Here is a 26,594-nt window from a genome sequence, read left to right on the forward strand (position 1 = left end):
TTCCAAATATAAAAATATAATATTCATATATAAATATTTCATATTCTCGGCCATAGGAATATTGTTTTTTTTTTCTAAAATCACTATGATTATTTTATTAGTAACTGGGCGTGAACGATCTTCTGGGACTAGAATGATTTTGATTTTTCGGGACAAAATTTAGCCTTTGTCCTTCTCCAGGATGCAAGCTATCTCTGTATATTTCAGCCAAATCGGTAAAATTGATAGCAGACAGGCAGTATTATACCTACACACTTCAGTACCTATTATCTCTTTACTTTTTAAGTTTTAATTTATCTAAATTAAATCAATCAACAGCGAATGCGAGTATCTACCTGTGTGTCAATTTCAAAAGTATGAGAATTACTTAAATTAAACTTTTACTTCATTATTGTTCTAATAAAAATTTAATTTTCACATCCTAAATGTTGTGTGCGACTGTACTTAAAAGCTACTTTTACACTTAGAGCGCCATCTGTTGTTCCGAAGCTGTCTTATAAGTTTTCTACTCAATAACAGATGTCGCTGTTGCCTATGTTATTTGTGTTGTCTATGGTTTACCAACAGTTCTAATGTAATTATGTAACTGTAGATGGCGCTAGTATAATTTAAGGTCATTGAATCAAATCATTGCTAACTTCACAGTGGTTTAGTAGGTATTCACCTTTTCCCAGAAAGCAGGTGTTATTGATAAAACTTATAGCGAATTTGAAAGTGCAAAATTATAAACAATAGTTATTTACTGTATAAACTAAACTACATATAATAAAATCAATTATTCTGACTTTTAGTTCGATGTGTATTCAATAATATAATAATTTACGAATTACGATTGTGTGCAAAAAAAAGTTTTGTGAGAAAATTGTATAGAAAAAAAAAACTAAAATTTGGTCGAATTATTGAAGTGTAAACCGTGACAAAATTACAAATAAAATTTTTTCCGTGTTATCAATTACACAGTGCTGTGGTACCTACTAAAAACAAACTAAAGTGTTTCTCGAAAATGACTTGAATAAACTCTTGCATGAGTTTCTTTGGATTTTATTATCGTGCCTAGAATATAAACAACATGACTACAGATAGATTTCACAAGTAAGTACCTACAACTTCTTAAGTTTCTCTTTGCAATTTAGTAGACAGACCGTAAGTAGGTACCTACGTAGATAAGTAAATAATAGATAGGTACTATAGGTAAATAAATAACTAAAATCCAACGCATTGTAAAATCCTGGGTCTCGAAAAAAAAGTACCTACAGCTACCTAGGTACACAGGTAATACCTAAGGTAGTAGCTAGGTATCTAAGATTCCAAAAAAAATTTTTGGAGTCCCCCACTTTTTTTGATGTAACATCCGTTAGGTAATTTATTTTCGTATAAAATGTAGCCTACTCGTACGGCGTACCTATGTCACCCGGACCTTTACAACGAATCAATTGACACCTCATTCATCAAAATCGGTCCAGTAGTTTAGGCGCTATGGTGGAACACATAGAATCTGGATACAAACATACATACATATAAAATCATAACCCTTCCTTTTGGCTTTGCCGCAGTCGCGTAAAAAAGAGTTCCCATGGAATTTTGAAGTCAAATTCCACACGGACCAAGTCGCTGCCGGTTCCTACACCATGCTCATGAATCTTGATAATAATGGAATTTCGGATCTCGGATAAAATCATCTGATTCTGCCCTAAGATTTAATTAATATGGGCGTACAATTTAGTACGAACGAGAACATTCAACATTATCCACTCATTCAGTATTATCTATTCATTACCTAGGCTACGTCAGAAGATAAGATTAAATTCATCGATATAAAAGCTAAATAATTATTGCACAGGTAGATAAGTAATCGTAGGTAATTATGTTTTCTTTTTACGCATAAACTGTATAACACAATACAACCACATGAGTGTCTACTCTGTGTTATAACCGGCCGGCAGTGAAAAACCGGCCAAGTGCGAGTCAGACTCGCGCACCGAGGGTTCCGTACTCAGGTATATTTTCCAATATTTTGCATGATAAATCAAAAACTATTATGCATAATAATAAATAAAAAAACTGTTTTAGAACGTACAGATTAAGCCCTTTCATATGATACCTACCTACCCCACTTGGTGTAGTTACAGTGTCTTCCTTCGAAAATTGAAAATACTAATTAATTATTTGTTCATAAACACATTTTAATTTTTTTTTGTCATGTAACCACAAATTCACGGTTTTCGGATTTTTCCCTTTACTTATGAACCCACTTACCTGTCCGTGATTCTAGGACCTAGGTCAACGGGAAGGACTGACGAAGGGTTTTCTTGACATACACGGCAGACGGACAGACAGACAGACAACAAAGTGATCCAATAAGGGTTCCGTTTTTCCTTAGGTAAGCAATATAATAAGTGCGCCTGCGGGTATGACAATAGGTACTATGTTAGTGAACAGACTTTAGCATGTTATTTTAGTCAGACCTAATAAGGTATAGTTAATTAACTAAGTTTTTTTTATAAGTAATTAAAATGTTCATAAAAAATGTGCCTTGTAGTTGTGCAGATCGTGCTTTACTCAAATTAGGTAAAGTACCTACTTATTTGAATAATTAAAACGAGTAAATGACAGACAGGTACTTTTCATATTATTCTATTCATAAAAAGATCATTATTTTTTCTATTTTTAGGCATACGTAATTAAGTTGAAGTTAAGTTAATTGCTTCACGGCATTTCACTTAACGCTACATTTTAAATTTATTAATTTTTTGCATAGCTGATAACTTGATAGTGACGGAAAAAAAACCGGCCAAGTGCGATTCAGACTTGTGCACCGAGGGTTCTGTACTCGGGTTGGTACTTTTCCCGTAATTTTTCGCGATAAATCAAAAACTATTTGGCATAAAAATAAACAATAATCTGTTTTAGAATGTACAAGTAAAGCCCTTTCATATGGTACCCTACTTGGTATAGTTATCTTATTTTTCAAATAGAAAATATACTAATTTTATTAGTATTTGTTTATGAACACAATATTTTAATATTTTTTTTCATGTAACCACAAATTCTCCGTTACAGATTTATTCCTTTACTTGTGTTATACCCACCTACGTACCAAATTTCGTGATTTTAGGTCAACGGGAAGTACTCTATAGGTTTTCTAGACAGACGGACAGAGAGACAGACAGACAACAAAGTAATCGTACCAGGGTTCCGTTTTTCCTTTTTAGGTAGGGAACCCTGAAACAGCAAATTAAGGGATAAATTCATTATTTTTTGATCACCTGGTTCTTAATCTCGTAAATAAACCCTTAGAAGATTAAAAATTCACTTATATTAGTTGTAGTACCTACTTAAAAATTAAAACAATGAAAAAAAAATTGCCAGCTCATTTTTAATTTTTTTTAAATGGCCATAAGCCCACTACTGAGCATATAAGAATGTCTCTCAAGAAATAAGATGTAAGAATAGGAAGGTCTTAGACCAAAGACCGCCACGGTGGCCTAGTGCGGAGTCTATGCAGACTCTGCACATCTTATGGAAAGCTCCCAGTTAGGTAGGTAGGTACGCCGGTTTCCTCACGATGTTTTCCTTTATCTACCGTGAAAGTAAGTGATATTATACTTAATTGCTTAAAATACCTTTAGGTAAGTAATTACTGTACTTTCACACTTATCTGCGACACAGATTTTTAGTTACAATCTGTAGCACTCCCCTGACACTCCATAAAAACTAACTGATTTAATTACCTACCTACTTCTAGTACTACCGGAACACCGGCCTGATCGCACATGATTTGTGTGTGTGTGTGTGTGTGTGTGTGTGTGTGTGTGTGTGTGTGTGTGTGTGCGCGCGCGTGTGTGTACGTGCGTGCGTGCGTGCGTGCGTGCGTGCGTGCGTGCGTGCGTTCGTGCGTGCGTGTGTGTAACGGTAGGCCTGAGGTTTGTGAGAAGTAAATCGAGGACAAGGATAATGCACTTCACTTTCTGTAGTTTCTGTAGTTTCATATTATTTTAGCTAGGCAGCTTCGCCTGATTTTAAAAAAGGTTTTGATTCCAAAGCCTCCTCTAAGTCTATTCCGTGAGCTTGGTGATCTTAACTCAACGGGATGATTGTCTTACGTTTCTTTCTCCGGTACGTGGTCTCCATTCCAGTAGCAAACGGGTCCATCGGTCATCTGCGATCCTACAGACATGCCCTGCCCAACTCCATTTCGACCGGAGACTTTCAAAACAATGTCAGTTAGACCCCGTTCTTTTCCGGACTGTGTTGTTTATAGCACACGGTAAATGAGTAGGTATATACCTACCCAGCACCGGCGTGCAGGTTATAGAGGCATAAAAGCGCTGCTTACCCTGATTCAAATAGTTCAATGATCATTTTTCATCATGACCACTAGTAAACAGGCAACTACCTAACTTATGCCTACCCTGGCTATAGACTGTGCACGCCACTGGTCACTACCCAGCATGGCATGGAACGATCCATTGCTCGTCGTGTCTCTTGCAGTATGGATTTTATTTGTTCAACCGTATAATGGAATCAAATCATCAAAATCGGAGCTGTTTCTGAGGACTTCCTAAGATTGCTTGTTTTACGGCTTCATTGACTCTACTATTAATTAGGTCATGACTCATGAGATTCATGACTGACAGGATACATTAGCACGCATTAGAAACCCTTGCATAATATCAATCACGGAAAGTCTACCTGCTCACCCACTTATCTATAAACGTTCCTATCAAATAGCAAACGAGATATGAATGTACACAAACCGTAAAAAATAGGGCCCATCCTTATTTAAATAAAAATAAACCTTCTGGCAATCAAAATAAAGTGCACACTTCCTCAACAACTTTGTGTTAAGTGCGTGTTACGTAGAAATCGGAAATTCTCTCTCGTTAAACACTGGAAGTGATATCCAACTTCTATAATTAGCTAGATGTTCCGACAGCCTTCTTACGGAGTAACTACGGATGCAATCTAAAAAGCATCAACCTTAATCCAATAATTATGTAATTAGACAGTAATTAGAGTGTTGCAGCCTGCAATTTTGTTGAAAAACTAATTACAACATCGATTTAACTATGGTCTAACAAATAGATTACAATGAATAAGAATTCATAAAATCGCTAAGCAACTAAGTGTTTGAGTAAATAAATACAGTTTGTGGGATAGATTATAGATACCTACTCAATCATTTCGCGAACGCTAACAATTGTGGGCAGTAGATAAAAATTATACCCCCCGATTATATCCACTGATGTCATGCTAGCCGGGCTGGAAGGGGCATATCTATACTAATAAATAAAATTGGAGTGTCTGTCTGTAATTTCGAAATAACTACCTCATATTAAGCTCATATGGTTATTTGAACGATACCAACACTGAATCACGCGTTTTTAAAATTTTTGTCTGTCTGTCTGTCTGTCTGTCTGTCTGTCTGTTTGAAAAGGCTAATCTTCGGAACGGCTGGACCGATTTTGACGGGGTTTTCACATACAAGTAGAGAATTGACCAGGGAGTAAAATAGGCTACTTTTTTAACCGACTTTCAAAAAGGGAGTTGTGTTTTTCTACCTATGTACACCGAAATCTCCGAGATTTCTGAACCGATTTGCGTCATTTCTTTTTTAATCGATAGAGGAACTTTGCGACATTGTTTCATAAAAAATTTGGAGTCCAACTCCTCAATCCTGATGCTGCAGGGGATCTGACCAATCCACGCGGGCGAAGCTGCGGGCATCAGCTAGTTTCATAATAAGCAAATCTCAGTTCTATTGCTTATTTACCGCTTGAACTTTTTATGATATCTATTTATTATAACTTTGCGGTTGTTAATTAATGAAATCTCATTTATTCCCGAAAAAATCAGTCAATTAAGTTGCTAATGGCTAAAATTGATAGAGAATATAATCACTAAAATAGAGATAAGAAAAGTCCGTGAGAGTTAAAAAGGGCTAGTTTTGGCTACATTTCGAAATGTCCTTATTCTTTTACGTCTGCAAAAAATCTATGGCGTTTTTATACTTGCCTTCCCTAGTTCTAGTTAGATGACAAACTCATGTCCTATCGTATGATCCAGTGTCTAATTTCCCAGAATGTGACTATAATAAACTCGTCACATATCTCGAATTCAGGACGTTGAACCGTTTTAATGACCCGTAGAGCGTGTCTCCTACAGCCTTACACTTCCGTGCGGTGCCAATGTCGACGCACTGCGTAGCGAGGAGCCAGGGTCAGTCAAACTTTAGCCCTGAACTATGCTCATCACTCATGCATAGTGACACATTGGATTCTTTTACCCACGATCCACGACCTACCATTTACCTTCCACTCAATAAGAACAACTACATGATGCCCGCAACTCCGTCAGCGTGGATTTAGGTTTTAAAAATCCCGTGGGAACTCTTTGCTTTTCTGATATAAAAAGTCAATTTACGAGGCGTAAGCTACCTATGTACTAAATTTCATATAAATCGGAATCTTACGAATCCCGTAGGAACTCTTTGATTTTCCGGGATAAACAGTAGCATAATATGTCCGTCCCCGGGATGTAAGCTAACTCTGTCTTTCATTAAAATCGGTTCAGCGGTTTATAATAAAATACGTTGTTACTTTGACTGATCCTTTATTCTATTAGGTATTACATGTTCTAGTTAGTAGTTACACGTTAGACTCTAGGACTTAAGTATCGACTCCTCATTCTAGACATTTCTTTTTGTCTGTGTGTGACATTGACAGATGACGTACATAGACTATAGACTACTTATAACATCTCCCTTTTTCATTTTTTTAAAAAGACATTAATATCTATCATCTATGAACATATCAGGACTAACCGAATGCGTGACAATTTTTTATAAAACTTACATATTGACAACTGACTTAATATTTACTTTAAACTTACAGACTGACAATGGTTTGACTTTTTTATAAAACTTAAAATCTACTTAAACGCTTATGATTAATTATTTTACATACAATCTTGAAATCTAACTGGGGCTTTGACCTGTCTACCACTTATTGTTCTCTTTATTCCCTCATCTTTACTTTCTTTAGACTCTTCCATTCTCATTTCCATCTTTGGACTGACATTCTTACTACTTACTGGACTTTCTCCTTTCTTTTCTTGACTTATATCCTTAGTTGGACTTGGAAAATGCGAAGATATGTGTTGACGATTTCTCCTGTATGTTGACCCGTCTGGAGCTTCAACTATAAATGATCGAGGTTGCTCACATTCTTTGACAATCTCTCCAGGTTGCCATTTTGACTCTGGTGACTTTTTAAACATAATTTTATCTCCTTTCTTGACATTAGGCAAAATTTTTGACTTTTTATCATAATAAAACTTTTGTTTATAATTATTCTGTTGTTTTATTTTCTTATATATCCTATGACTCATTACTTTAGGTTCCAGATGTTTTATAACAGTAGGTATGAGCGTTCTGAGACGACGGGACATCAGTAACTCAGACGGAGACGGTAAGTTGTTTCTAGGTGTAGTTCTGTATTGCAATAAAGCAAGATATGGATCATCGCCTGACTCTGCACATTTAGTAAGTATGCGTTTTACAATTTTTACTCCAGACTCCACTAATCCATTAGAACGAGGCAAGTATGGACTAGATGTGGTATGAGTTATACTCCATGACGCTAAGAACTGTTTGAATTCCTGGGAATTATACGGAGGTCCATTATCCGAATTCAAAAATACAGGAATTCCGTGACGACTGAATATAGATTTCAGCGCATTAATCAGAGCTTTGGCTCCTGTTGAACTGACATTAGCAATTTCAATGTAATTTGAATAATAATCTTCAATGACAAGTATAGTTTGATTTTTAAATTTTAAATAATCTACTCCAACTTTTTCCCAAGGAAAAGTACAAATTTTGTGTGACATTAGAGGTTCTGGTGGATTGGCATTCCTGTGTGACAAACATGTTTCACAATGTTCCACACACTGCTGTATATCATGTGACATCAATGGCCAATACACAACTCCTCTGGCGAAATTCTTTGACTTTTCAATGCCTTGATGACCACTGTGTATTATTTTTAAAATTTCTGACCTTAATTTTGTAGGTATTATAAGACTGTTACCTTTAAGTAATAAATTACCGACAGCATGTACTTCATGACGACAGTTCCAATAGGGTAGTACTAGTTTATTGACTTCTGACTTTCTATCAGGCCATCCTTCCTTATAGTATTTCTTAAGTAGCTGCAAACATTCATCATTTTCTGTAGCCTGGACTAGCCACTGAAGACGCTCTTCTGAAATAGGTAAGTTTTTTACTAGCATGTTGACATGAACCATGACCTCTTCATCCAACTCATCTTCACTAGACTCGGGTAAAGCTGCACGTGATAATGAATCAGCAATGTACATTTTTGTGCCAGGTTTGTATTCAACCTTTAAGTCGTAGGACTGTATTCTCAGCATTAACCTCTGCAGACGTGTTGGGACTTCAGCTAAGGGCTTTCTGAATAAAGTAATTAAAGGACGGTGATCTGTTTCAACTGTGACTATTTTGCCATAAAGATATTGATGAAATCGAATACATCCAAAGACAATGGCATACAGTTCTTTTTCAATCTGTGCCATGTTTTTCTGACTTGACGTTAATGTTTTAGACGCATAACAAATTGGATGTTCATCTTGAAGCAAGACTGCACCGACTGCTGACTGACTTGAATCAACTGACAAAACTACTGACTTTTTGACATTATAGTGTGACAAAACTGGTGCTTGACAAATAATATTTTTTAAACGTGTAAATGTAGCTTCATGACTCTCATTCCATGACCATTCACTTGACTTTTTTAATAACAGACGTAGAGGTTCAGTTTCCTCTGCCAAATTCTTTATAAATCCTCCCAGATAATTTAAAATTCCTAGAAATCTTTGTAGATCCTTGAGACAGACAGGAGACGGCATATCTTTGATAGCCCGGACTTTATCTGGGTCAGGGGACACTCCATTTTTTGAAAATATATGCCCTAAATATTTAACCTGTGTATGACCAAATTTACACTTACTTTTATTGAATTTCAGGTTGACTTCTTGAGCTTTCTTAAAGACTCTTTGTAAATTTTCATCATGTTCTTGACTATCCTTGCCGTAGACTAAAATATCATCAGCATACACCATGACTCCAGGTAGTACACCGAATGTTTCTGTCATAATTCGATGAAATATTTCAGGGGCACAGTTGATACCAAAAGGTAATCTTTTAAACCTGTAGCGGCCAAATGGGGTGTTGAACGTACACAACATTGAACTTTCTGTATCAAGACAAATAACCCAAAATCCACTGCTGGCATCCAGAGTAGAAAAATATGATGCTCCATGTAGCTTAGACCGCACAATATCAATAGTAGGTATTGGATAATGTGATCTACATATCGCTTCGTTCAAATTTCTTGGGTCAAGACAGACTCTAAGTTGACCATTTTTCTTTTCGACTAATAAAAGTGAACTCACCCATGACGTTGGCTCTGTAACCTTGGTGATGACATCCAGACTTTCCATATGGTCCAATTCCTTCTTCAGTCTATCATGTAATGAGAATGGAATTTTCCGTGGTGGATCAATTTTGGAACGGACATCTTTATTGACAGTAATGTGACACTCACCAGGTAGACAGCCCAATCCATCGAATACAGATTTATACTTAGACAAAAGACTCTGTAAATTATAATTTTTATTGATATAGTATGATTTTGACTGAACATGACAATTATTCCCTTCATATGACTGTGACTGACAATTATTGTTGTTAACAAGACAGTTATTAAACTCTGACCTTTGACTTTGACTTGTGACTAAGTTTGACTCATAATTCTGACCTAGACTTTGACAATCATCTGACTTGACAATATTAAAGACTCTTTTAATAAGACCTAACTCTGAACATGTATTTTTACCAATGACAGTTGGAGACGACACATTTGCTATAATAAAATTAATTAATTTTGACTGAGGTTGACTATTTACATAATAGGTACATTCAAGCTTTTGTTGACCTAATATTGGTATACTATTTCCACAATAAGATGTTACTTTGGCATGACAAGGTGAAAAATTTTCAATGACATTTAATGACTGAAACAAATTATATGACATGACATTAGCATCACTTCCAGTATCTAAAATACATTGTACATTTATATTATTAATTGAGAAATTGACACTCCAATCTGAATTTGTAGATAGACTTGAATTCAAATGTCCGACAAACAAATACTTTGAATCATTACCTTCATATGTATAATTTTCCTCTTGTTGTACATACTTTACTTGTTTAGACTTACACAATGCTGCATAATGACCTATAATAAGACACTTTCTACATTTTGCATTGCGAGCTGGACACTTAAATCGATGAATTTGACCACACCGAGTACATTTGTTCCTATTTTGAGACTGTGACCTTGTTCTTGACTGTGACGATGACTGTTTGACTGACTGACGTTGGAAGAAGACATTAGTAGACTCTTTGAATTCTGCTGCATGAGACTTGGCTGACACTATGCTTTTAGACAAATTTCTAGCCCGTTCTAAGGTTAAATTGTCTTCAAGTAAAAGTTTTTCCCTGACATGTTGATAATTTTCATGCATATTTGTTATGTAAATATCTTTAATCATCCTTTCTTGCAGACTTTCAAATTCACATGATTTACTTTTATTTATTAAGCGTGTTAAAAAATCTTCCAGACTCTCTTCTACTTTTTGTTTAGTAGTAAAAAATTTATAACACTCATAGGTTATGTTTCGTTTTGGAACAAAATATTCTTCAAATTTATCAATTAATGCACTATATGTGATTTTCTCGATGTCTAGACCGAAAGTGTTGAATATTTCCAAGCTGTCAGCGCCTATGAAGTGTAATAAGACTGCGACTTTTCTTTCATCAGATTCCTGGGAAATGCCACTTGCCTTTAGAAATATTGTGAACGTTTGGTGCCATTTTCTCCAGTTGACAGCCAGATTGCCTTCCAGGCTCATCGGCTTCAGGTTTCCTACGATGTTTAGCCTGTTTGAAGTCGCCACCTCAGGTCGCCCACCATGCGGCGTGTCTTTTTTAGTGTCGGGCATGGTTATATTTCGAAGTCACTTCGTGCTCCGCTTCTGGCACCATATAATAAAATACGTTGTTACTTTGACTGATCCTTTATTCTATTAGGTATTACATGTTCTAGTTAGTAGTTACACGTTAGACTCTAGGACTTAAGTATCGACTCCTCATTCTAGACATTTCTTTTTGTCTGTGTGTGACATTGACAGATGACGTACATAGACTATAGACTACTTATAACACGGTTGAGCCGTGAAAACGTAGCAGACAGACAGACAGACACACTTTCGCATTTATAATATTAGTATGGAAGTATGGATATTGAAAAATTTTCCATAAACTTCACCGTGCATGATAACTAGGCGTATGTAACAACAATACCACCCTGCACTTTTATGCTTCAGCAACTATGCCACTATGAGGGAAACGAATTGCAATGTAACTGACAAACCGTTTAGAACTTAAACGCATTAGAATTAGATGTCAAATTCACTTGCTCTACGTTATCGATTATCAGCACAGGTGTTAGTTTACCGGTGTTGGTGACTGGGTACTGTTCAAATGTTGATATTAACATTTATATGCAGAAAATAACGCGCCTACTAAATGTAGCGCTAGCGAGTGTTTTTAACACCCGAAGTTTTGAAGTAGGAAACCACAGACATCTTGTTTTAATAGACGTTACAGTGGCTTGGGATCATGAGATGCACTATGTCGTCCTACATTATCCTTAAAAAGTTTAGCTTAAAACATCTGTCAATTTAGTCAATTCGAATGACCATGATATCTTGAAACCGGCTTGATGAGGATTAGTTTTTAGGTCCGGGATCTCAAAATTATCTTAAAGGAAACTTAAGTAACTAATAGGGTATGTAGCTGAAAATTCCTGAGAGAAATCTATCGAAATTCAAAATATTTTTATTCAATTAGACTTTTACAAGTACTTTTGAATCGTCAAAAGCATCTACCACTGGTTCGGAATGCCTTTCCTACCGAGAAGAACCAGCCCGAAACTCGGCGGTTGCTCTTTTCGTCCTTATCTTATCGTATCGTCTTATCATTAAATGCCTTAAGCCTATGACAATCTTAAGCTCAGGTTCTTCTCCGGCAGCTTATTCATATTATTTGTTAGTTCATTCATATTATTTGTTGATTTCTTGAAGAACCGATAGACGTTATGGTTGCAAAATACTGGAACGAGACCCTCGCACTGGAAAGAGCAGCGCAGGCTAACCACTCACTAAGACAAGTTGATCGAGACGGAGAAAGCCGCTGGATCCAGGCGGCGCATGGATATCCTAATGAGACATATATGGAACCGTAGGTATCTAGCTGGACGACGACCATGCAGATTTCTTCATTAATTTACATTTGAAAGAAACTTGAATGACGCTTTAACGAACTAAATATAACTAAATTAACATACTTAATAGTTATGACAACGGCGAACTAGTCAGTTTAGCACAATTTATCGCGAACTAGTTTCAGCTTACTACGTGCAACTTTTTTTTACGGTCAATAACCGAAGGCTCTCACGTACATCGATGTCTCACGTCTAGTCATCTTAAGTTCTGAATCTGAACCATATTTACCGCCTGGAAAATCATTGGCGCCGATTCTGTTGTCTTTCTCTAAACTCAATTTAGAGTATCTGCATCTTATTCTTTTTAATATTACTAAAAAAAGGACAGAACATTAATTTTACATTTATAGAAATTTTAGTGCATGCTACAAATTTAAACAATAGGATCGCGACTGGCAACTAAAATCACGAGGTTTGACAGCTCTAAATTAAATTTAAAACTGTCAAACTTTGTCTTTTCTTTTCATATTACATTCGTAAGAAGAGGATGCGAATATTCTTAGGTGTGCTCAAAATCAGTAAGTACCATAGTACACTTAATTAACACTAGGCAACTGGCTTATTCAAAAAATATTTTAAATACCGTAGATAGGTACCTACCTAGTTCACAACTCGTTTGTTCAAAGGTCTTACGAACAATTTGTACTGACTAGGTAAAAAAAAGAGTTCCAACACAATGCACAATGAGCTCTTTATGCTTAAATATTATGCTACAATATAATACTAATAGGCTCGCCTTTGCACCGATGGGCTAAAGTATTCTTGTCTTATACTTTTTACTTACGCATTATAACAATGACCCCCACAAGGTCGATATACTATGAATCAAGCAAATCTTAGCAACATACAAAATCGAGTTACAGATAGCCGTTAGATAAATGCAATACAAGAGTCAAGGCCCTGAAAGAAACCCCTGCAAGAGACCTGTGTCCAGCTGTGGACAGTCATAGAGATGACGATAATACAATCAGTGCTAAAATATGCTGTTTAGATAACCATAACATGGTAAAGGTAATGACTAAGCAAATAGATATCGCAGAAGCTGATAACAGTTTCTTGATTAGTAAATCGACTTTCGAATGACGCGGTAACCTTGTATCGTACGGCAAAAATTAATTAAAGACGAATCCTTTCAATTAATCAAACAAGAAGAAGATTAATTCAACAAACGGTGCTCGTGGCTAACAAAGCTGACGTAAACGAGTCGTAATTAAATACCGGTCAAGTGCAAGTCGAACTCGCACACGGAAGGTTCCGTACCTTCTGTAGGTACAAGGTAATCTAACACTTTTATGTAGAACACTGCAAGTCAATGACGGCCTGCGCTATCTTACATACTCGTATATGATTTAGTAAACTAATTTCTTCATGAACGCATTTTAATTTTCTTTTGTGTGATGCAACCACAAATTCACGGTTTTCGGATTTTTTCCCTTGTGCTATTAAACCTACCTACCTGCCCTAGGTCAAAGGGAAGTAGGAACCCTATAGGTTTTCTTGACATACGGACTGACACAGACAAACAAAGTGACAGACATCAAAGTGATCTTATAAGGGTTCCTTTTTCCTTTTGAGGTACGGAACCCTAAAATTTAAAAAACCACGACTACCCTGCCCGGAAACTGCACTCAGAATCTGCATTCCGAACTGGTGGTAGAGCACCAGTCCTTCTTTAAATAGGTAAATTTTGCTTATGAAACGACTGAGAAGAACTCTATTTATTAACCCCCGACCCAAAAAGAGGAGTGTTATAAGTTTGACGTGTGTATCTGTTTGTGGCATCGTAGCTCCTAAACTAATGAACCGATTGTAATTTAGTTTTTTTTTGTTTGAAAGGTGGCTTCATCGAGAGTTTTCTTATCTATAATCTAAGAAAATCGGTTCAGCCGCTTGAAAGTTATCAGTTCTTTTCTAGTTACTGTAACCTTCACTTGTCTGGGGTGTTATAAATTTTAACTTACACTTGTTTATTCAGAGCCCAGTTCACGGCTTCAGATGTTAATCCCTGCGTGTAATCTGCGTGATTCAGTGCGCGTAAACAAGTCTAATTCACACAGCGACATTGCCTCATCTCGGTGAAAGTCATTAGCCATTGTAACCGCCCGCGACGATGCCATGCTTCACTTTTCATTGCTTCCGCGTCTTTCATATATAGGTATTTATCTGAAATGGTGAAATTATTTTGATTACTATCATTTGTATCAATTTTGTCAGATATAGAGAAAATTGGGCAAATTACGGTGCAAATTGCGACTTCTGTATCTTAACATAATGCGAATGTTGAGATGGATGTGTGTTGTGTATGACAAGAATGGATAGGATAAGGGATGAATATATAAGGGGAAGTTTGAGAGTACCGCCAGTGCTAGAAAAGACAGGGGTAATAGGCTGGCATGGTATGGGCATGTAATGCGGAGTGAAGAAAATCATTTAATTAGAAGAATGTTAAATATGCATGTGGAAGGAGGAAAGGGGGATAAATTGCGTGAATGAGGGTAGGTATGTATGTAATAGGGGTGGAGAATGCGTTGACGTATGACAGAAGTGAATGGAAGAACAAGACATGTGGCGACCTCACATAGCGTAGGATAAAGGACAAGAAGAACTAAAAATTGCATCATGCCAACACCTATTTCCGAATTTCCATTAATCTTTTCCACTATAAATGCAAGGATTGCTTACGTTCGGAAAAATCTTTGCAGGAAAGTTCCCAAGGTCTGAATTTATGTCCAGCAGATGTACAGTGAGTGTTGAGAGTGTATTTGCAACATTCTGTTTAGTTTATCGCCGCATAAGATGTGACGCCATGAAGTCAATTATGAACTTTACAGGAGAGCTTTAAATTACTACTAAAACTACCTTGGTTGTAGATCCTTAGAATAAGAGCCTCTCACATCTGAGCGCGTTTCGAACCCTCGTAGCTTTAGTTTAAGATTACGTAATTAATTATCACCACTATAAATCTTACAAATCTAACGATTCTGACTTTCAAAACGAGTACAATAGTGCCTACTTTAAATAAATGATTTGAGTTGAGTTGAACTTTAGAACCTAAAGCGACGTTATGACATTGCAAACCCTAGAATTTAGAATTAAAGTCGAGGGTTTGCAGGTAAATTAAAACGGGTTGTCTTCATTACAGAGCAGCCAAAGATGGCCTCCTGGAAGTCCTCCGGGAGGCGACGAGGAAGGAGTGCAACAACAAGGATGAATCAGGGATGACCCCCACGTTATGGGCTGCCTTCGAGGGACACATTGAAGCTTTGAGATTGTTATGTGGAAGGGGGTAAGAAATAAGATAATAACATTAATAACTATCAATGGCAATAACTAATTTTGGGAATTAGGACTAAAAGTGCTAAGTAGACAGGACTAACAACAAAACAGTGCTGAATTTTTGTGGACTTAGGCTTAATTTTCAGGTTAACAGTCACTTATAAAGTAATTGTTTATTAAAATTTATAAATATCAATTATTTTATTATATATAGATTTTTGCAAAGTAAGTACATACTTAAGTAATTATTTTGTTTTACTTTGTCATTTTATGTTCCAAGATAAAAAAATTCTTTATCATAATAAGATTGTGTTTTATTTATCTATCTATCTATCAATTACCAATATAATTTTTTGTAGATTTTAAAGATAACACGATTTGATAAAGACAACTCGATATAAGACGCTGACTCATAAAATGTGAAAATAATTCAAGAAATATGTTAATTTGCTTAAAATTAACCTAATATTTACTTTGTCATTTTGGGTAGTTTTCAATAAAAAGTTGGTATAAGTACATTACCTAGTTACAAATTAAAATAATAATGTCTAGTAAGTATCTAATCTGTAAATATTAAAATATACCAAGATTAGATAGCGGCAAGCCCACGCTTTCTAAAATTACAAGTCGATCGATTTATTTCTTGACTGAGACAGAAATCATCTTAAAAGAAATCTTAACAGAAGACTTAAGAGGGCTCTCTCCGTCAGTCGTTTCATACAATCGTAGTTCCAATTTCATTTGAATATTAAGCAACCAAAGTCCATGAAATTTTGCAGACATATTCTAGAAACTAATATCTATGTCTGTGGTTTTCCAGATTTCTGTTAGAATATTCGGTTTCAAAGTTACGCGGTCTTAAAAATTTTCATACAAATCTTTAAGCCCCTGTAATTTTAAAACTACATATTTTTAGAAAAATCTAAAACACCACTGACACAGATATTAGTTTCTAGAATATGTCTGTAAAATTTCATGGACTTTGGTTGCTTAATATTCAAATGAAATTGGAACTACGATTGTATGAAACGAGCAGGAACGAGTGACGGAGAGAGCCCTGTTAAGATGTACTTACATGTCTTTGTTAACTTGCTAGTTATCCCCAACGAACTATGCAGCAAGTACTTGATATTAATTTAGAGTAAAATGTAAAAGCAAAAAGTCATTTCGGGGTAGGTACCTACTATTTACCGACCTAGAATAGTCTCCGATCGCCATGTCGGAGGAAAAACCGTATTTTTTAAAAAACAACAATGAATGAATGAATATACTTCATAATGAATATAGTTGGAAAATTAGTACAGGAAAACATTTAAGTATACAAAGCAACAACAAAATATAGGTACAATTTGGCGGCCTTATCGCTACCTAGCGATCTCTTCCAGCCCGGCTAGCATGGGCAGTAGATAAAAATTATATCCCCGGTTATATCCACTGATTTCTATGACATCAGTGGATATAATCGGGGGATATAATTTTTATCTACTGCCCATGCTAGCCGGGCAGGCAACCAAAATGGTGCAAAGGACATAGCTATAGACAATTTGTGTGTAGGTAAATACCTACTTTATTACCACTAGCTTGAAAATAATTTCACCTATCCTGTTAAATACTAAATAAATTTCCATTATCTTTTATAGAGGTGAGCCCGACAAAGCTGATTATTTCGGCAACACCGCCCTACATCTCTCAGCGGCTAGAGGTCACAAGGAATGCGTGACCTTCCTCATAAACTTCGGTGCCAACATGTATGCGATGGACGTTGATGGGCATTCCGCTCAAGAACTAGCTGCAATCAATGGCAGAGACGATATACTGCGCTTCCTAGACCAAGCCACGGGGAAACTAGAGAATAATGATAAGTAAGTAAAAAGGCCGACAGTTTGCTTATTAATTTTGCTACTAACATGTGCCTAATAGATGTAGATGGACATACCACTCAAAAACTAGCTGCAATCAATGGCATAGACAATAACCTACTTCCTAATTACTTACTACTTATTTGGCCTAGACCAAGCCACGGGCAAACTAGAGTAATGATAAGTTAATACATACTTACCAATTTTATTGCAAACATTTCGATCCGATTTAGAGCCAATATAATTATTATCGCCAACGAAATCTCACTTATTAGCTTTATTTATTAAGCACTTTAAATAAGTACGTAAGTAACACTACATACTTACAAAGAAAGATCTAAAAACTTCCTCGCTATATTAGTTTGTTACGTTATTAATTGCAAGGAATTACTTCAGTAGATATATGACTTAGACAGATGTTTTCATAAATAGAATCAATACTGCTGTGTATCGGTGATAACTCTCAACTCATCCATATCTTCTGTGCAATGCAATCTCATCTCCGTATCTTGAAATTATCCGAAGAGTCGCAATTGGTCGCAATACTTGTGTTTCTTTGAATTTACAAGTATTTTTATCAGATATTTCGTATCTAGTATTATTTGGGCTGCTGAATCCGTTTATCAACTACTTTTTTGTTAAGTGTTTAGTTTTGGAGAAGCACAACTTACGCAAAAGAAAATTTGGTATATGCGGAATTAGAATCAACAATTAACCTCAAAAACATGCCTATACTTAAATATTGTTGCTTTTACAGAAAAAAAGCCAAATCACTCAAGGAAAAAGCGAAAAAAGACCACGAGAAATTACAAAAACAATACACCAAGAGACAGAGTAAAGCAGAGGTTATGGCAGAAAAGGAGTTGAAGAAATTGACGAAGGAATGGGATCACAGCTACAATGAGGAGGTGTCGACGATGCCGCATAGACCCAGCAACGTTCTGATGGCTTTGAAGCAAAAGATGACACGATCGACCAGTCAAGGTTTGTGCGACTTTTTATATGTGCAGACATTTTGCAATGTATGTTCTTCAGATTTATCTATTCCGTATCTCAACCGCTATGTAATTTTAATTTGAATTTAAAACAAGAGTGATTAGACATCTAGGTAAACTCTTCCCATCTCTTAGGTCATGTGGTCTAAAATGGGAAGCGTTTCAAATCACTTTCTATCAGGTGTGACTGAACAAGCATGTTTAAGAAATAGTACAGTATAAGTAATAGTATAGTAGTAGTTACTAGACAATACAGCATTGTAAAGTCGAAATCTCCTGAGGATGCTCCAGTGTCGGGGTGAAATATGCGTCGAGAGTAGTGGAAAAGTCTTGTGTGGTGGTGCATGTGAGTGGTGGTGGCAGTGCTTGCTTGGGAACTTGGCTTTATTGCTTGGTTGGGGAGGTAAGCGGTGCTTAGCTTGTAACTGCATGTTTGACCATACAGATTTTTTCTGTTGGCGGATTATAGCAAAATAATTTTTAACTATTTCTTGCTAAAAAATTAGTTGTTTGCTACGAAATGTGTCTCACGTTACGGCACTATAATGTCCATTGTCCATGCCATCCCTACCGGTGTATATCAAAGCCCTATTTAGACTGCCTCGGTGGTCTACTTGGTTAGTTGGGTTGGTTGGTCGATTGCGGCTGATGAGGTCCTGGTCGCTGGCTTCGATTCTCAGATCGAGCCAAAAGTAATTTGATAAATAATATAGTTGCATTTTTATTACTTTACATTTAAAGATTTACTATTCAACTAATACCTACTGTATAAGTTTAGAGACCCTTTTAGGGAATTCAAAAGTTGGAACCGATAACAATTACCTACCTAGAGATAGATCATATAAAAGAAGCAGTCTGCTTCTTCTATATGATCTGAAAACTCGCTAAATAGAAGCCGAGTTTTTAACTGTAACATAGATATAGATTAATAAATAATCTTATCTATGCATAGTGATGATCTAAAAATGACCTATTAATGGTTCCTTCCTCAGGGAATCTTTTGGAAGAGCAGCCTAGACCGACGTACAGCGCTTTGGTTGGCACTGTAAACTCGGGCGCGCGAGGCCGAGGCGCGGTCTACAAGAAAGCTCTAGCGAGCAAAATGCGCAACGGCACCTTAGGGAAGACCACAGCTTCTAAGGATGATTTTAAGGTACTATAATTGATACCTACTCTCCATATTTTCTCCCGGAATTTTAACAGATTTTACATCCCCAAATAAAAATGAACTACTCCGCTCCGCTGTTCTATTATGGAGTAGAAACACAATTAATCAATCAATAGGTTTACTTTAATTGTACACCACGTAGAACAGTAAGTACAAAGTACATAACACTAAGCATAACAAAGTTAGTAATTTGGCGGTCTTGTCGATTCCTAGCGATCTCCAATTTTTGTTCTTAAAAATTATAATTGAGGAAGGAGCTGGCGACCAAAACAAACGAAATTAAATTTTACTCACTTTACAGGAGGTGCAAACAAATGAAAGAAAGCGGTTGAAACCTTGGCGTGTTGTTCAAAATTACGAATTTCTGGCACATTTTTTTGCCGTTTTCCTTCAAAATTAGTTCAGATTTGTATTTAGTGGGATAAACACATCTGGATTGAAGAAAAAAAAGCATTTTGATAAGAGATTCATGAGAGAAGTGTCTTGCTCACCAGTTCCTCAATTGATTCCTATTAATTTTTTTCTAGGTTGGTGAGGTAGAAACCACAGGGCGTAGATCGATAACCTCGCTGAGCGGTCTGCGTCGCGACTCAGAAGTGATGTACGTGGGAACATTCGGCGCGGGCCCGCAGCAACGCGGCGCCGTCGCTGATGTCTTCACCGAAGCCGAGCCGAGGAAACCCGCGCTTACAAGGTAGGCTTAGAAAACAAACTCTATCCAGCTTCCATTACGTACATAAGTCACTGGGTTATAAGAGTTACACAGAAATATCGAAGCCTTGACTATTATCAGAAGGCATCACGGCTCTCAGCAATGCAAAACACAACAGAAAAAGCTTCAAATGGGCACGAAAAATAACTGTCATTTTTTGGCGCACGCGTACTATAACGCGTATAACGTCGCTGCGCGTGATAATTCCGCTATGTGGAAAATCAGAAATTTTCTGGAGATTCTTGTAAACTTGTAATTTTTTGAAAAAATTTGCTTTACTTTTACATCAAAATCACATAGATAAAAAGATTATCTCTTGAACTACATGGTACAAAACCGGCGGATTTTGATGCAGCGACGATAATATCATGTTCATTTCAGTGGCTAAAATGCACTGTTGCAATAAAATTATCATAAAGTAGGCCAATAACAGCAATAGAGATTGTAGTATATCTAGCTTTGGGGTAATCGACCAGCACTCAGCAGAGTCCCAACACATCACACATAATGTCTGTCACCTGCACTATGCACTGCCCCACAGGTCGGCGAGTCAGCCGGACTTCATGGCGGCGCAGAACGAAGACAGCGGCATCGGACAAGAGGTGTTACTGCAGGAACCCGCTAGCATATTCGACAGGCCCGGATTTGGGAGCGTTGCTTTTAGGTAGCTTATTCTTAACCTCTACTTTATAGCAACAAGTACCTATATACTTTAATGCACCACAAAATACAAATAATAGGTTTAAATATCACTTGTTTTAACGGTTGAGGTAAACATCGTGAGGAAACCTGCATGCTTAAGAGATCTCTATAATGTTAAAGCCGCACTTGGCATGGCAAAGGTTCTCTTTAATATATAGACAAGGAATAAAGTTAAGGAATAGAGTTTTCAAAATTCCGCGAGCGAAGCCGCGGGCAATCACTAGTTTTTTACGTAATAATTTGTGTTTTTCCAGACGATCCATAACAGCCACCCTGAGCGCATTGCCGGCCAGCGAAGAGTTATCAATAGGCTCAGCGGGCTCTTTAGCCGCCAGGCACGCATACCAGCCCGCCGAGTGGAACTCCACACAATCTGGTAAGTGATCATATGTTAAGGTGTATCCACACATTCACCGGCCGAACCCGGCGGCATGTGTGGATGAACCTTTAACACTGACACCATTTTCTACTGTGCGTCTTTCGAACCAGTGTGTGATAGATGCATTTAACGGTTCAAAAGTAAAAATTGTATAAGTTTATTGGAATAAAAAAAAAATTTATTAGATATATTCTATTCTTCCATACTCAAATTTACTTTTATGAGCGCTTTTGAGTCGTCAAAAGGACCTATCTTTGATTCGGAATGCTCTTCCTACCGAGAAGAACCAGCCAGAAACTCGGTGGTTGCTCTTTTCAAATGTTCAGTTTACAATAATGAGAACTTAAGCTTAGAGGCATAAAGCACTGGTTACTCTAGTTGAAATAGATCAATTAGTAAAGTAGGCGCTATTACGCTTGGTGTGCAACCAAGCGATAGCGCCTGCTTCAGAAATGCTAATTCAATTTAAAATCTAAGTATCTAAATAACTAGAAGGTTTCTGTCGTGGCTATTTACTACCCTGTCATGTAGAAATCGATAAGGGCTTAATAAAACTGCCATGCCCCATTCAAATTACCTAGCTCGCTTCCACGAAGTCGTCGACATTAGGTATCACCTGCTGTTCATTAAAACCATCTATGATGTTCTACAGGAAGTTCAACGTTAACTTCAGATGAAGAAGGCGAAGCGGACGAAACAGGCTACTCCTCCCTCGAACGATTCCTCACAGCCTGGGGCCTCGCGCAATACACGCAGAAGTTCAAAGACGAACAGATCGACCTGGACGCGCTGATGCTCCTCACTGAAAGCGATATGAAGTCCCTTGGCTTGCCCCTCGGCCCGTATAGGAAGCTGGTGACTGCTGTGCAAGAGAGAAAACATGCGTTGTCACATCCTGGACCTATGATCGATACTGCTATATAGATAGGTAGTTTTGCCAGAAATCATACAAGAAGTTTCCCCAGTTTTCGCCATGGAAACCTAGTTCGGTTCTCATTTGAGTATTAATCAAATAAAGCCAATGAAATTTTGTAGACACGTTATTGTAACGACGATTTTGCTAACCAAACTTAGCGCGCTACTAAAAAGAAGCATTCGGATTTTAGCGATCGTGACTTCATTCTGCTCGTCGATTGGGCATTATTGCATCAATGATTGCTACAATCTCAATTGTTGTGATTGGCTGAATTGATGATATTTTTACTGCAAATGCATTTTAACCAATGATGAGTGTTCAATCAGAGGTGTTTGCGATTGTCTATATCTGTCATTTTCAAACTTAATTTTCCTTAAAATCGTCAACCTATGACCTACCTACTACCTACCTACTGCTAAGGTTGGTAGTTTTATCAGAAATTATATTAGAAGTTTCCCCAGTTTTCTCCATGGAAACGTAGTTGGTTTCTCATTTGAATATAAACAATCGAACTCAATGAAATGTTCACATGTTTTAGAAACAACGTCACAGACGCTTACTTACCCAGGTTTCCGTAAAAATGTATAATTTCAATAGGGTCTTGGACTGTAGTAATAAAATGATGTGATATTATTTTGTATAGCGGTAATTTTATGGGGCATGAATTCATTATTTATATGGGTCCCTGACCGTCAGTAAAACGATTTTATTTTATTTTTATTACTAAAGAGATAAAAATCGTGATTTTGCTTTATTTTTACGGAAGGCGATCAATGACGTCACAAGGTGACGAGCGAAATTTTTTTAAACTTAAAAATAGAGTAATTTTTGCGGAAAAATATTTTTAGCAGCATTCTAGTTATCTAAGCAGGCTGAGATACTTTTCATAAAACAGTCCAAGACCCTAAAGGACCCTATTATGAAAACATCCCTCAATTATTCAATAATATGTTTTCTTTTGTACCTACTTTACTGACTATTTATGTGAACTAGTTGTTATTCTAGAAGTAATTAAAAGTACTTATTTACTTATATTTTTGTACCAAAACATAAAGCTTTGATTATTATTACCGGGTACAGATTATGATTTAAACTTTTGATGAAACATTGAATTATTGTATTTATTCAAAGAATTGCTATTTTGTGTGCGTGTGCGTTTTTGAAGTGTTTATAAAAAGTAATTTAAGTATTGATTCAGTAATATAAAGTCATTTTAATAGTAAGCCTATTGTGATGTGATGTTGCAAGCAATCCATTCCATCCATACGCCATATTAAATATTTTTATAGAGACAAATATACATTTTTTAAATATTTTTAATGAGTGTTTTCTTTTAGTACCTGAATCCTAGACTGTATTTTTAGTCTGAGATATACTATAGACCCGACTTTTCTCAGTCAGTCAGTCAAGAGTTAAAATGGACAGATTATGTAGGGATATAAATCCTCGTTTTAACTGTCTTAAGTCTGAGCAAAATCGAGTGCCCTCTAAACATATCTCGCTTTTTTAGGTATCATTTAACTCAACTCTTATGGTATTTTGTAAAAGTAGAAGTAAGGAGATAAATATATTGGGACTATATAAAGGAAAAATACGTATTGGTTCCATATATCGTAGTAAATATATGTAGAGGAGTTGTTTTGGCTTCGCTTGTAGATTGCAATTTATTGCTTTTGCTCGGATTTATGCTTCTGTTAAGTGTAGGCAAGGCAAAGTAGGCGGTGTTGTCGGTCCCTTGTGCTCCGTCGTCAGCGGTGGGATGGAACTTCGTAAGGTTTTTAGTCGCTAGGGGTCCGACATAACCACCATGCTCCCCCGTGACCGTGGTATCCATGACGGATTTTCCTCACGAATCCGCTCCGCTCTGCTTCGATCTCAGTTTCTGTGGTCTATGATCAAAGGGTTGAGAAAAAAAACATGTTTCAATTTTACAATTTTTATTTTCGAAATTATAAATACAAATTCAAGTTGAAAATACACTAAAATCTCCAATAATAATAGTACCAATATAAATCTAAATTGATTAATTTACAGTGTCGCTTAACTAACAGAAATATTTATTCGAAGTGACTATAATGTGATAATTAAATACAATTAATTAAGAAATCGGCGAATTTTGATTTCGATATTATGTCAAATAGGACGGATTATAAATATCAGTCATAATTTAGTAATCAAAGGAATAGTAAGAGAAAAGTTTTATTTATTATATTGTACAAAAATACTAAAATTATACAAAATTATTTCTTTCGGTTCTTTGCTTTACCTTAAAAAACAAAATATATACTTAATCGGAATAAAATTAACTAGGTATTACTCCATATTAATTAACAAAGTAATTCAAGATGGCGCTGTTTCTATTTGCCTCTCGCTTGTTCAACACAAAATATGAGCGAGAGGCAATGATACTCATAATTTCTTCAGGTATTTGTATGGTTTTCTTCACGCTCCTTATAAAAAAGGGTTATCTTGCTTCTTATGCTGAAATCTATAGAGTGTACGTACTTTGCTGCAACTTAAGTTCTAGGTAAAGCGAGACAGATTTATGTCAGTGATACTAATATAACGCTACATTGTTTTAACAGTATCTCAAATCTGAGAAAAGTCAAAGTGCGCCCTATAAATCTCAGCCTTAGTATTGTCATTTTATATGAATGGGCGCCATTTTGATTTTTTGTTTATTGTAAGAGTTTTATCAAGAGACTACTATAAGATATGTTTTATTCTTATTCAATATGTGTACATATATGTATAATGAGCATTGTTTAGTCCCAAGGCACTGATTCCGATTCAAAACATTCAAACATTCACCCGTTATCTCTCAATAAAATAAAACATCTTACGAAGATCTTAAACACTAAAAGATTTGTTTTTCGATACACTTATGGCGGAGTCGTAGACGACTTACTCCTAATTTAAAAGTACCTAATTCTCAAGTACACCTTGATATACATAATTATATATTATTTACTAAATTCGTAACATTTTGTTCGAAAAAATGGAAACGCGTCAAGTTTCGAAGACGGTGGTGTTAGAGTTTCGTAAAGCCGTGATCAGAGGAAAAGCAAAAGTATGTTCGATGCTTTGTTTTTAATATATTTATTGGTAGTTAATATCAACCTACCCCTTCTAGAATTAAGCGAAGTTCCCTTACTTTGGTTTCCATTGAACAAAAAAATTTGTACAATTTATACAACTCCCTCATTCCAAAATGTCTTTAATCATCACATAGACCATAAATTAATATTGATTGAAATTACTCTTTAACTAGCTTTAAATTAAGGAGTATCTCAATTCGACCTGTATATGTAGGCGTATATTATGTGGTTGCTAACCTGAGCTTCTTACTTATCTTTTGACGTTAATTTAAGCCATATATTTTCACATCCAAGCGTCTCTACTACTACTAGTAAATATTACTACATACCTAATTTGAGCATTCGACTGTCTTAGATTAATTGATATAATTTCATTTCAAGCACCTACATCTTGCTCTCGAACAACCTTTGCTTTTGCCATTATAAAATGTGCCAATAAGTACTATTTTAATACATACCTATTCTACCAGATTCGGGCCACCCATTACAAAAGCAGTGTATGATTGTTTTATTAGTGTACAAAGATTTCCGTGATTAGGACACATTGAAATAAAACTAATTTAATTCGTTTTGGGAATGCTTACTTGTCATTATGTAAAAAAATTAAATAATCACTATTCGTCAGTTTGTTGCAAAATACTGGTGTTCGGTCATTAATTTTATCTCAACAGCCCGAAAAACTTTTACAGAAAAAAATACCATGGGTGTGGCGTCATACACTGTAACGGCATTCGTTCGAAACTCGTAAACCATTTCGTATAACTCCTTGCAAACATCCGCGCTCAGTACATGAAGGCTAGAAACAAGTTGTTGGATTTGGAAGACGGTTTTTTCTTATTGCCCCTCCACTTGAAACGGTTTAATCTGCAATCGTCGTCGTGGTAGTACGCGTACTCCGGGTAAGGGATGTACGCGCCCGTCACGGGGTCCAAGGGGACCATAATCGGCAAGTCCATCATAGAAGCGGGCCTTTCGTCAGAGGAACCGGAGTCGAAACCCTTTGGTTCAGCGTACTGAGGACTAATGCTTTCTATCTGATTTTCTATATCGTGACTTTG

The 26,594-nt window shown here is 36.3% G+C and overlaps 2 protein-coding genes and 1 long non-coding RNA gene across 8 annotated transcripts in view; 2 read left to right on the forward strand and 1 right to left on the reverse strand.

Moving 5' to 3' along the window:
- Positions 1 to 26,594, forward strand: part of LOC123871914 — a 575,184-nt gene that overhangs the window by 324,926 nt on the left and 223,664 nt on the right. The window lies entirely within an intron of this gene.
- Positions 640 to 23,758, forward strand: LOC123871891 (Usher syndrome type-1G protein homolog). Of its 3 annotated transcripts, none has more exons than XR_006797366.1 (10): positions 640 to 1,092; positions 15,574 to 15,717; positions 17,348 to 17,569; positions 18,324 to 18,550; positions 19,554 to 19,714; positions 20,257 to 20,423; positions 20,983 to 21,105; positions 21,398 to 21,519; positions 22,175 to 22,983; positions 23,349 to 23,758. XR_006797366.1 is itself a non-coding variant. In XM_045915934.1 (10 exons), the coding sequence occupies exons 1-9, from the start codon at positions 1,070 to 1,072 to the stop codon at positions 22,444 to 22,446; spliced, it is 1,461 nt and encodes a 486-aa protein (XP_045771890.1). In that variant the 5' UTR covers positions 640 to 1,069; the 3' UTR covers positions 22,447 to 22,459; positions 22,872 to 23,114. The 3 variants fall into 3 exon arrangements, 2 of the variants coding, with proteins under 2 accessions (XP_045771890.1, XP_045771889.1); XM_045915934.1 differs by lacking the exon at positions 23,349 to 23,758 and having other exon boundaries at positions 22,175 to 22,459; positions 22,872 to 23,114; XM_045915933.1 differs by lacking the exon at positions 23,349 to 23,758 and having other exon boundaries at positions 22,175 to 23,116.
- LOC123871879 (uncharacterized protein K02A2.6-like) lies at positions 6,739 to 11,279 on the reverse strand. 4 transcript variants are annotated; one of them, XM_045915900.1, is made up of 3 exons: positions 10,251 to 11,278; positions 9,030 to 9,678; positions 6,739 to 8,264 (listed from the first exon to the last, which is right to left on the reverse strand). In XM_045915900.1, exons 1-3 carry the CDS (start codon positions 10,281 to 10,283, stop codon positions 6,958 to 6,960), a joined length of 1,989 nt encoding a protein of 662 aa, XP_045771856.1. In that variant the 5' UTR covers positions 10,284 to 11,278; the 3' UTR covers positions 6,739 to 6,957. The 4 variants fall into 4 exon arrangements, with proteins under 4 accessions (XP_045771856.1, XP_045771858.1, XP_045771855.1 ...); XM_045915902.1 differs by lacking the exon at positions 10,251 to 11,278 and having other exon boundaries at positions 9,030 to 9,229; positions 9,475 to 9,526; XM_045915899.1 differs by having other exon boundaries at positions 9,030 to 11,275.

The sequence above is a fragment of the Maniola jurtina genome, chromosome 14 (genome assembly GCF_905333055.1).
Source record: "Maniola jurtina chromosome 14, ilManJurt1.1, whole genome shotgun sequence".
NCBI classification, from domain to species: domain Eukaryota; kingdom Metazoa; phylum Arthropoda; class Insecta; order Lepidoptera; family Nymphalidae; genus Maniola; species Maniola jurtina.

Coding starts and splice junctions, on each gene's coding strand:
- LOC123871891 (XM_045915933.1), top strand. CDS start 1,070: ATGACTACAGATAGATTTCACAA. Junction 19,715..20,256: donor CTTCTAAGGATGATTTTAAG/GTACTATAATTG, acceptor ATTTTTTTCTAG/GTTGGTGAGGTAGAAACCAC. Junction 21,520..22,174: donor GTGGAACTCCACACAATCTG/GTAAGTGATCAT, acceptor GATGTTCTACAG/GAAGTTCAACGTTAACTTCA.
- LOC123871879 (XM_045915899.1), bottom strand. CDS start 11,088: ATGCCCGACACTAAAAAAGACACGCCGCATGGTGGGCGACCTGAGGTG. Junction 8,265..9,029: donor CAACCTGAAATTCAATAAAA/GTAAGTGTAAAT, acceptor TACCTATTTCAG/AAGAGCGTCTTCAGTGGCTA.